The 12209-nt window shown below is 41.1% G+C and overlaps 1 protein-coding gene across 2 annotated transcripts in view; it reads right to left on the bottom strand.

Moving 5' to 3' along the window:
• Positions 1 to 1142: 1142 nt before the first annotated feature.
• Positions 1143 to 12209, bottom strand: part of EFNA5 (ephrin A5) — a 271599-nt gene continuing 260532 nt past the window's right edge. The window contains exons 3-5 of one of the 2 annotated variants that reach the window (XM_060635245.3): positions 7820 to 7885; positions 7325 to 7405; positions 1143 to 2125 (exon numbers count right to left, since the gene is read on the bottom strand). In XM_060635245.3, the coding sequence (XP_060491228.1) occupies positions 2004 to 2125; positions 7325 to 7405; positions 7820 to 7885 (269 nt within the window). In that variant the 3' untranslated portion in view covers positions 1143 to 2003. The remainder of the gene's footprint in view (positions 2126 to 7324; positions 7406 to 7819; positions 7886 to 12209) is intronic. The other variant, XM_060635246.3, reaches the window with a different exon arrangement.

Genomic DNA, 12209 nt, shown 5'->3' with positions numbered 1-12209 from the left:
GATCAGGTAAGCCCAGATTACATTTCAACATGTGTACAACTCTCCAGGGTGCAAGTGCCTTTACAGCTGCCTTTCATTCACATATTTTTCTAATTCAGAATTACTCACAACTTCGTAGCCAATTCCCATTCATAAAGTCTGTCCATACTGTGACCCCTCTCTTTTTTCATCTAGACATTTTAAAAAAACAAATACATATTTTTAAAAAGCCTTATTTCCTGGACCGCTTCCAACTTTTCACATATGACATAATCATGGCATTTGTTTTTTTGTTTGTTTGTTTGTTTTATTTTGAAAGGCATGGTTTCTATTGACATGCCAGGCAGTTAGTAAAAAGGCTAGATTTCTTTTCATTGGTCTGACACTTTCCCCTGTCTAGGCTTTGGAGCTCAGTTTGTGAGCTTCACCAGTAGTAACCCCAAGCTTGTATTTCCTGGTAACCAACTGGAAATGTCCCTTGTTGGCCATGCTAAGATTCCTCAAACAGGGTCATCTTGCGTTTATTCTCCTTCTGCCCCGCCCCCACAATGAAACAAGATAGCCCCCTATATTTCTAAATGTATCAAGGGATACCACTTTTTTTCTCACAAGTTTAAATAGGACAAGCATATATACTCACTCTCAGCATAAAGTATATCTAAATAATGTATTTTCTATTCTAGTGGATTTTTAAAAAAATATTTTGTTAAAGTCTTTGGGACTCCATCTTGTTTATCTCCCACAGATAAACACATGTTCCCCCTACGCTTCAGGCTGTGTCAGAAAGGGAAAGAATATAAAATCAACACTTGAAATTTTTTTATTCCAAACTTTGGAATTTTTATTCCAAATTTCCCTTTAGCCCTCCCAAGTAGTGCTGACTGACTCTCCTGGTGACAGGGGTGTGTGTCTGAGCCCCTGCAGTTGTGGAGTGTGGAGCAAAACGTGGGTACTAGGGTGGGAGTCGGGGAAAGGCCACAGCACACTGGTGCTCCAGCAAAGCCAAATCACATCTCCTCTGGCCACTGACCTCCTTTGCTTGGTACATATTGTCTCCCAGAGGAGTATCCAAAGCTATTCCATTATACACTCATCAACCCTGGCTTGTCAGCCTTGGGGAAGGTCACTTTATTCATAAAAATGCCTCTTTGAGTTTCTTTAAAAAAAAAAAAAAAATTGTAGCACCATGGTGATCTGTATTCAAAGGAAAAAAAATCTGGTGTGCATTGCCCAGTCACCAAAAAAATTAGAGGCACTCACACATACACACCCCCACCAAACCTAATTTTCTCTGTTCTCACACTTGCTCTGTGCTAGCATTCCCGCACCCGACCTGCTTTCTAGAAAAAAAGGCTTCTTTCATGGAGCATAAGTTTTGCCGTCAAGAATGCTTTAAGACAGTCATCTTAAAACAAAACAAAACAAAAAAACCCCCAGTGTCTCAACCTTTTAGAAGCCTGTTCATTTATGTACTCCTAGAGGAAAGGGTGTAATATTATATCTATTCTTAATACCTCCCCTCTGGACTCGACACGGTGACACGATGCCCCACACGATCAGCTTACAGTCCTGAATGAGAAGGCATAAATATTGTATGGGAGAGCACAACCCTCCTGGGCCTTGCCGTTCCTGGCTGCATCTGCCACTATTCTTCCTTGTCCGTATACCGCTGACACAGGACGCTAACGGAGGTGGGCTCTGAGAGGAGAATGCACAGGAGCTGACGACCACTGGTGTCACTGTGACAATTTGGCATTTTCATCTGGAGTCCATTTAACTTGGAAGGGGTGAGAGAAAGTCAAGGGCAAGGGCTAGGGGTGGAATGGGGTAGGGGAGCAGCCACTACTTTAGCCCCTCCTGGCCCCAAGTTGTTGCTTAGAATTCAGGCTGAAAGAAAGAAAACAAAAATCTGACATCTGCCAAAAAACCAATAACAAGTCCCTTCTTAGGATGAGCAGTTAGGTGGATCTCTGGTGTTCCAAGACCCTGATGTTTTCTGTGACAGGTGACGGGAGGAGACTGTGCTATAACGTCAAAAGCATCGCCAGGAGGAACAGTAGGATTGCCAAAAGGCGGCTGGGTATCCTTGGTGTTTGTGCCGCGTTCTCACCGCGGGATGGCTCGGCTGACTCATGTACGGTGTCATCTGTTCAAATAGAAAGCACACATTCCAATGAGATTTCACATCCTTAATAACTCTCTTGCAGCAGCCTGCTGTTAACAGACCTCGCCACCCTCTGCAAAGTAGGGTAATGAACCTTGTGCCACCATTGACTTTCATGTCTGCATAATCACTCATTATTTACAGCAAACAAAGGAGAAGCAGAGAAAATTGGACTTTTTCAGCAATATTATTACTTTCCTTAAAGAGTGAGGGGAAAAACTGTACACAGACTGTAACCTCTGGCATGTGATCTCCTTTGGTTTGCTCACTAACACACCTTGCACAAAGCTGAGATACCTGAATGCACCTTTTAAACCCAAGATGCCACGGAGAAGCAAGTAACATGTTTGGCAGGGGAGGCTGTAGTTATATTGGCATGTTGGTGGTTGACCAGAATGGGCTGCCCGTTTCCTGCTTTCTAGCTGTTTCAGAGGATTAGTGTTGAATGCCTGGTTGTTGGTTACCTACGTGAATTGTCAGATAAGAAAAATTAAATGCCAAAACTGCATTTAAATTAACTACACATAATGCCCACTAAACCTCAATAAATGGTGCCCACTAGTTTGCCTACAATTGGGAATCAATTATGGTGCTATTTCCATTACAAACCCTGTATCTCCAGGATTAAATTACTTGAACTTGACTGTTTTTATTTTTATCAGGCTGAAGCTTGGCACATAAATTATTGGCGTGGATGCAAATTTTCCTCTAAATAAAATGGATTAAGTGAGGTAAGCTTCTTTTATTTAGCTATAAAGTGTTCTACGAGGCTGCCTCTGACTTTGGATAGCCTTCCTGATCTGCATGATTAACAGGCTTAACTTTGAAACAGGAACTTTGCAGCAATTAGTACCCAAAGATAGATTGGAGGCCTGCCTGGGAGCCATGCTCTGCTCCAGTTTTGTCTGTCTTCTTCCTTCCTCCTGGCTTAACTTGTGCTTTTAGACTACATGTTCTCTGAATTACACGTTCTTGGGGCCAAGGTGGGGGGGGGGGGTTCAGTTGTAGATTTTATTTCAGCATCAGGGGGCCTTCCTGTAAGAGTGCAGAGACTGTCATCTTGTATTCACTCCAAGTGAGACTCTAGTAATTTGGGTCAGTTTTGTAGACCTCAAAGGATAATTCCTAAATATCCCGGCAGGACCCACGTACAACCCCTTAATGGACTGTTAATTCAAACTCCTGTAGATTGTCACACCACAAGTCACAATGAGGATGCTTTCTTTTTCACTAGGTATTATCACCATCACACTCCCTATTCTTGGTCCTGCAATGACCACTTTTCAGGCTCACAGGCTGGCCCTGCTTCAGACATGCTCAGGTAGGCCGTTCCCGTTCATCACGTTCATTGCCACTCTGAACTAGGCAATAGATCCTGGCAGTGTCCAGGCTCTGCCCTGCAGTGCTCTTAGCACCTGAGCCTGTCCTCACGTAGAAGCTCCTGCATCTCTGTGTCACGTCTGCTCCCCTTTCCTGGACCTCAGCAAACCTGCGTGGAGTGGCTCTTCGCTTAAAAGACCAGAGAAGGTTAGGAAGCAAGAATGGGAAGTTAAACAGATACAGAGGAAAAAAATATAAAGCCCCACATGGTGCAGCCAACGACTTGCGGTCTCTTTTCCTCTGTTCTTCGTCAGCCTTGCAAATGTATTAAATATGTAGTGAGCAGGACTTAGACACAAGTGCCCTGAATGGCCCTGAAATTAAAATCCAGATCACTTCAGGAGCATTGATGTGTTGTCCATCAGAACAATAGAGAGTACTTCAGGTTTAATTTGTACCAACCAGAAACCCTGAGGCTTCCAGATTTCATTTTGAAATACCGTTTATATTTATACACCTGAAATTACATCAGCTGTTGGGTTCTTCTCAATCGTGTTTTCACTACCATGTTACCCAACCCTCTTCCTTGTGAAGTGTGGATGTGTCCTGATAAAAGGTACTTAGGTAATATACAGGTACTCAGCATGCACTGAAAGTAGAGTTGCCCTCCCTGTTCCTCCAAGATGCTCCGCAAGGCCTAGCCAGTGCTCCAGGCAGCACAAGACAGGGTGAATGACTTTGCGGACATTGAGAGGAGGAAAGCTTTTGTTTTACCTACAAGTGAAGCATGAGGTTACATGTACATTTCAGTCTTCTAATTGTGGATCGATTTTTGGAAGTAACCCTTTTCTAAACAACTAACCAGGAAGTGCCACTTTGCACTCAAAGGGGAAAATCTGTCCCTTTAGGGCATGATGGTTCTTCTCTTCTCTCTGTAACAGGCTGGTCCTGGCCCAGGATTCTACAAACCATCCTTTGATTATAACAGGGCCTCACCGTTGGAAGATTCCATGGCCCCTGCGCAGCAAGATGAAAAACTGGCTGTCATTTGGGTAAATCTGAGCAATTCCAAAATTCTAAGGAAGGATTCTTAAGCAAAATCTATCCCAGTAGAAATCACATCTAAACATCAGAGAATTTCTAACACTCATAATGGTGAGTGTAGCTTAAAAGCAGAAAATATTCCTCCTCTGAAACCAAATCAAGCCTTGCCTCCTGCCTACCAGGATTCTACACTATGAGGGTTTCAATGGTTAATTGAGAAAACACGAGCAATATTTTGGAGCATATTATGTGGCATATGTCTGCCCTGAGATCATCCTGTATCCCTGATGATAGGAAACTGGCAGGCAGAGTGTGCAAGCAAACAAAAAAGACAAATACATTCCAAAGACAGGTGAATTAGTACACATTACCGAGAACATGCAGTGGGATCCTTTCAGGCTTTCTGCATTCATAAAGTCTAGGTCTATACTCAGACATTCAACACAGTGGTGCAAAGCCACAAGTCTGACTGAAGTTTATGAGGAATAAGATGAACTACTCAAAGTTATTACTGCATTCATACAGCCAGGGATGGTAGCTCAACCTTGTCATAACTTTTTTAGTGAAGATGCTCACCAGAAAGCCCTTAAATACAGTCACAACTGACTCCACGAGCTTTTCTTGCACAGATCCCTATACGTGTGCACCCGCATTTCCACTCTCCAACGTATGCACTCACACCACATTCTGTTAAACTTCAAACTTCCATCAGTTATATGTGCGTAGATTTGGGGGCCATCATGGATTTTAAATGCTCAGTGAAAAAACCTGTTTCCCAAAGACCGTGAAATATGCTCACGTATGAATGCATCTTAATATCTTGCATTTTACCATTATTTGAATTCAAAGGTAATTTTCCTAATGCAGAGCAGTCCTCAGTGTAGCTACTGGTTACCAGAGAAGAACACGCAATCTATTATTTCTAAATAGTCTCTTGCTCTCTTGATAGGCAATGGAATTTACCTGGAAAAAAGATTATTGGAAAGATATGCCTACATCTGCCACAATATGCATTAAAAAAAATCCTAATTCAGAATAATTTATGCTTACAACTTAGGCCTGACTCTGCTGGTCATTCTACACCTGACTTACTAAGAAATGCAAAAGAGTAAAGTTCTCATTATGAACATCTATGTTTCTACTGACGGTAAGCAAATCCTACTTTTACACTCACGTTGGGATAGGAGTTGAGAAATTTGAACATTACATTTGGATCAGTCTCAAACTAGTGATGCAGCCTGGGCAAGTCTCAGTTATCAAGGGAAGAGTGTAGACTTTGTGGTCCTTAGGAGACGGCCCCTCTAACTCATACATCCTATGAGGGACCAAGTCCGCAAGCTTGTGAGGAGTCTCGTACCATGAAAAGCCACAGTAATGCTTCCAGATTTCCAGGACACAATTAAAATGGCTCTGTGTCGGCATTCATTCCTTGCAACTTTCTAAAGCAGCTAACTGATCCCTGGGGAGCCAAGAAGGCCTCTCAGAGCTTTCTTGTACACACCTCCCATTTGTGCTGGGGTAAGACGCCTGCCTTAGAAAAACAAGAATGCTTGGGGAAGAAAACCTGACTCTTAATGTGAAAGCTGTTTTATGTCCTGAGGCACCACATTTACTCAGGGTAAGTTTCCCTAAGGCTCACTGACTGTCCTAGTAACAATATTTCAAAGAGAAAGTGGACTACACAACACTTTAATTTCTAGGACCATAAAAAAAGAGAAGTTCCACTATAAATAGATGAAAAAAAAAGTCTGTTCACACAAGGTGGGGCGGGAGGGGGGGCTCCCATCTTTCTGTGAAGAAGAAATAATTTTAATTCCATTAAGCTTTGAGAGTTTTGTGAGAGTTGGGTAAGGAAACCAGTCAATATCTCAAGCCAAGTAGGACAAAGAGAGGAAACCACAGGAAGGTAGGCATATGGGGGCATCAAGGTACAGTCCTCACTGCACAGTGGATATAGGACTCCTATCTGTCTGAATCAGTCTAGTTTACATTTATAACCAAATGGATAGTATACAGCACCATTTTATACTCAGTACACTACAGTGTAGTTACAGTGTAAATACTTTGATGAGCGCTTTTGTGGGTTTTATTTTTCTTCAGTGACAGGAAAGTTTGGGTGCGTGGAGATCAGCAGTAGAAAAAATGTATCCTTAATACTTATTTTGCCTCAGCCATCAAGGATCACATTGCACTGGGTCGATGACATAAATTCGGAGGAGCCACAAGTGTGTGATTTGTGTTGGGCAACATGATTATACTTCTTCAGACCAATTGCTACTGATAACAATAGCACAAATAATATTTGAAATGAAGGTCTTTCGATCAGTTCAATGACTGCACGTGAATTGCTGGAGAAAATGAAATATGTTGAATTAGCTGCGATTGTGTGTAACAGTCTTGATTACTTTCATCCATAGATTTGGAAATAATGTAAAAAAATTTATAAGCATACACGATAGAATTTTTTTCTGTCTTAAATGAAAACAGATCCATTAATATTCACAGTGATTCACCAGCATGCTCGGAGGATATGGTAAAAAGTAGTGAGATTTTAGCATTCTGATGGGGCTTCTATATTAGGATACTGCATTACATCAAACCCATGTCCAAAAAAGAAAGGTCATATTTTATCTAACATGCATTACACGAAGATACTGGAGAATGAAGTAGAATATAAGTAATATTAGCATTGCTAGCAATGAGCAAAAAGCAGAGCAACTATAACGTGCAAACATGCGGAGAAGAAGAAAGGAAAAAAAGTACGGAAGCACCAGAGAGAGATGCATTTGTTAAAAGAGATTCTCTAAGCATACTAACCTGCTGGTTCTAATGAATTTTCTACTTTGTCGTTAACATCGAAAACACGATCATGAACACCTATAGTTTTCATACAGCTATCTATAACAAAAATAGAGATAACAGCCAAATATGTTAGTGAAGACACCCTTAAACTCCCATTTCTTTCTTTCTTTTTTCTCTCTATTTTTTTCCTTTAATTTATGTAGAGATCGTTTTACAATCAATGGCATGTGTCCAAATGCCAATATTGTTCCCATTTGCTGTGCACGTACAACAGTCTAAGAAACAACAAGTTAGCAACTGCTGTGTACTTAAAAATAAAAGCATCATGAAGAATGATGAGAAAAAATTTGATGAAAACTAAAACATGGATGTTGATATACAAAACAGATACCACACAGGATTTAACAGTAAAAAAAAAAAAAAAAAAAAAGTTTTACCGCCGTGAACCAGACCACACAATAAAGCATGCGCAATGAAGCCACCCTCTGAAGCTCATTCTAGTCAACTTACTTGTTGGTCTCACAAAGACTTTGAGCTTTAGACAGGACCTTCTTCCATTATCTGGGATTGCAGAGGCTGTGGATAAGACAAAACGAGAGAGAAAGGCGAGAACAACAACACATTATTCTTCATTTTCAAATGCAAATGGTCTACAAGAAACTGTTTCCTCAACAACAGGAGCATACTCTACTTTTTCCCAGAAGTTAAAACAAAAATACTTCTCAGATTGATGGAGACCGCTACAAAGAGCTACTTTCCCATCCCTATCTTTTCTTTTCAATACAGTAAGGACTCATGCAAGAATGTTGGTAATCTACAGGAAAATACTTTGGATTTTTATTTCAAAGGCTCTTCCGTTTAACTTTATCTGTTATCAATTTTCTTTAAAATAAGAAGATAATGCTTGAGCCCTCCGGCCTTCATAGAGCTCCTCGGCATCTCCTGCAGGAAAAGGGGCCCAAGGTGAAAGTGCTGGCAAAAACCAGTAACAAATAGTTACAAGGCCAACTTAAACATGACCTATTTTTGCTGGGGAAAGCAAAGCTTTGTCTGTCCTGAAAGCCTGTCTGTCAGTGCTTTGCAGGTAATTCAATTAGAGGTTTTACTCAGAACTTGGCTCTGCATTCTATATGACTAAACCGAGCCCAGCAACTTCCATCATGCTATTATAAGTACAATATGCTATTGAGAAAGCACACTGGTGCAATGGTACATTTATTTTAAGAATTTTGCCACAGAGAAGGATGGAAGTAATAAAGTGGGCTTACCAAAACATGACAACATGTTTCAAGTTATAATTCATTTGAGGAAGAAACTTTCTTCTCCTCTTCAAGATAATAAGACTGTAAACTTTCTCTGCATTGGAAAGATTATCTCCCCTCAGTACACACAGCATAATGTCAAAGGGATTTCCAAGGGCGGTAAGACCCTTAACAATCTCATATGTTCGCTAATGCATTCTAGAAATGACAGAAATTACAGAAACGAGTGCTGCATACTTTCCTCCCTGTGTGTTTGCTTCAAGTGGTTTCTTCAGAAAATGCAGATGACAGCAATTAAAACTCACATGGCTTACGGTTATTTGGTAATGCCCTCAGTGACAAAGTCAGGACCAGTGTTTGATACGCCTTCTCTCTCCTTTATTTTTTTATTTTGATTCCTCATGGGAGCCCAGAAATTGAAAACGCTTAGTGCATAGGTGAGGGGATTCAAGATGCAAACTCCAAACTAATTTTACACCAGTCTCCTCCAGTAACTCCAGATCCATGTGCTGGAGAACTTATAAATTCACCACCTAAAAGACATCAAGCTGTAAAGGACCCCTAGTGTCACTATTCAGCACCTGTTGAAAACTCTTAATTCTAAGACTAAAGTATACAGAAAAGAGGTTTTTGTCTCTCCCCTTCTCCCCTCTGACAAGCAGTTAAGAAGTGCTAACAGCTGGCTTTGCTGTAAGCTTTCATTAAATCAAAGTCGGAAAAACTCCCTCTACTGACATTTACAGTAACTAGTGTGTTATTTAGGGCACAATATTTGCACTCTGTGGTTTGATCCAGGAAATGGTGTCCTTCCTCTGGACCCCAACTGCACATGTGCATGTCACAAATACAGTCAGCATAGGTGACTCCAATTCATTAGAAAAACCATGGGTTCTTGAGATGGTTTATATCTTGTTCACGAGAGGTGGTGTGAAAAGGTGACACGTGGATATTTACACTGCCATTTTATGGACTTTGGAGCTGAGATCAACTCACTGCAAGCTTCCTGAACTTGATCTGCCACATGCAAGAACGGATTGAACCAAAGATCCTGCAAGACACAGTAGGCTTGCGGCAGGATCAAGTGTTTAATTATTTTAGTGGGGGCACTTTCTGGGAGTTGGTACAGGTCTTTCAGATTTATATGTCAGAGAAATCCTGTATATCCAGGACAGAAAAATCATTGTAGGGCACACAGGAATAACCAAACAGCAACAGATGATAAGCTGGTAAAAACTGAAGAGCGATCTCTCACCAGCTCTGAGAGATGGACAGTTGGCCTTAGCTACAGGCTGCTACGTTCTTCTGTGAATTAAGGATATAACACTTAAAAAACACATAATGTACTTAAAACAAAAACCTCTTTTCCGATCTAACTTCTCCATTACATCCTCCTCTCCCATCACCAGAAAAGCTGTAACAATCATGTGACCTACACGTTATACTATAACTATTAATTACACTCTAATCCTGAGAAAAATTGATGAACAAAGAATAAAAACATATAACATGAGTACACAACGCAGATGACATTAAATCAGCTACCTCTGCAACCTCTGACCTGAACTCATGCAATCAGTTCTTAACCCTTACAAGCTAACCTGAAAATGTAGGACATGCCAGGTCAGCGATAACTTTGGGTTCCTTGCTCACCCCACAGAGAAACAAAACCAAAAAGCCTAAAAACTTTTCATGTAAGATTTTAAGAAGCAGGAGTCTGGCTTTATTCCATGTTATGTTCCAGGTTTCTTAACCCCATACTCCCCAGATGACAAATGTAGGATGCCTTTATACTATGTGCAAAACACAACACTATTAATTATGAATATTTGAAGACTAAAAGGTAATCTAAAAAGTGCTTCACCGGTCACAAGTAAACAAAAAGCAGTGGAGTGAACATTAAGAACACCAAATAACAGAGGAATTGAAAAATGTAACCATCACACAAGTGAAGTTATAAAGAAAATCCTCTCGGGATCAATTATGAGCAAAAAGGAGTTGCACATGGACACAAGGGAGTAAAAGCTGAAAATGTGCCTGACTTGTCTCAGGAGGTAGGTAGTGTTAATCCTGATAATTCTAGAGCCATGACAGTTTATAATGGCCAACACTATCTTCATTAAAAAAAATCTGTAACTTCATATCCTCCTTTCCTTAGAAAATTAATAGTCAACATTTGAAAACCGATGGTAATTAACAGCTTCATCCATCCATTCAAATGCTTTAAAATTCCTACTATGTGCCTGCTTCCCTGTTAGGTACTAGGGGTACAAAGGTATGTACGACACACTGTCCCTCTCCTTGTGTGGGTGCTTATTCCAGCCGGGGACATAAATATGAACCACATGAATATGAACCACAGTGTGATAACGGAGGTCTGTGTGAATTGCCAGCAAAGCTTTAGGCATGGACTTAGCTTGGTCTAGGAGTGGGAAGCTGTCCCAGACGTGTTTATCAGAGGGAATTTTATCGCCTACAGAAACCAATCAACAGGATATGGGACAAAAGAATTAAAACAGTTCCTCCCTTGGGGCGCCTGGGTGGCTCAGTCGGTTGACCGGTCAACTTGGCTCAGGTCATGAGTTTGAGCCCCGCATGGGGCTCACTGGTTCCCTCTCTCTCTCTGCTCCTCCTCTGCTCTCTTTCAAAAACGAATCAACGCTAAAGACACAAAAACAAAAACAGAACACATTTCCTCCCTGAGTTGCCACAGTGGAGCTTTAGCAACCAAAATTAAGTCTTAACCAGCAACAGATGAAGAATAGCTGGACCTGAACTCTTCCCATAAACATACATGGATTTTCTAACAGACTTGGTCAAACTAAAATATAAATACAACTCCTGTCTCAAACATTTGTCACATAATCCACATTCATATCCTTTTATTTGGTTTATTGCTGAAAATGTACATTTGGAGTCCAGAAGCTGGGAATAGGGGTAGGGGACCATTAAAACAAGTACAACCTCTCATTCCCTGATCTTAATAGAAACTTTATAAATCAAACCACAGGGTCCTTTCCCCCTACTGATCTGCAAAAAAACAATCAAAATCATACAACACGTAATGAAATATAATCTGAGGGTCTTCTGTGTTTAGAGTATCATGCTAATAAGGCCATGAAGGCTGCATATCCTCAGTCTGTTCCATGACCTCAGACAGGGGCCCCAACTCCAGCCATTCCTGAAAACCTGTTTCCTGGATCTCCTGGGGTCAGCTCAGCTCAGCACTTATCAGCCAATCTGATACATAAAGGGGACCACATTCAGTGCCCCCAAATCAGTACTTCTAGAAGATTTAGCGTTGTAAATGTGACAGTATTCACATCGCAACTCACTACAGGCTTATCAGGTGGACATGGCAAACAGTATAATGGCACCATGCTTTTCACAGGTAGCTTGTGACCTGGCTCCAATTATTCTCACTTGAGAGCGGGCTGAACCTAGCTGTTTTTGCTTCTAACGAGTAGAATACAGGAAATGTGATAGGATGTCACCTGTGAGTGTGTTGCAAAAGACCATGACTTCTTTCTTGCCAGCACTGTTTCTCTTGCTCATGAAGCAAGGTGCTGTAGTGTGAGAATCTCAATGCAGAGGCCCAGTGGCAAGGGACTGAGGGAGACCTCCAGCCAAGAGTGTGCAAG

Source organism: Panthera onca, chromosome A1, assembly GCF_046562875.1.
Source record: "Panthera onca isolate mPanOnc1 chromosome A1, mPanOnc1 haplotype 2, whole genome shotgun sequence".
NCBI classification, from domain to species: Eukaryota; Metazoa; Chordata; class Mammalia; order Carnivora; family Felidae; genus Panthera; species Panthera onca.
This window is presented reverse-complemented; position numbering and strand designations above follow the sequence as displayed.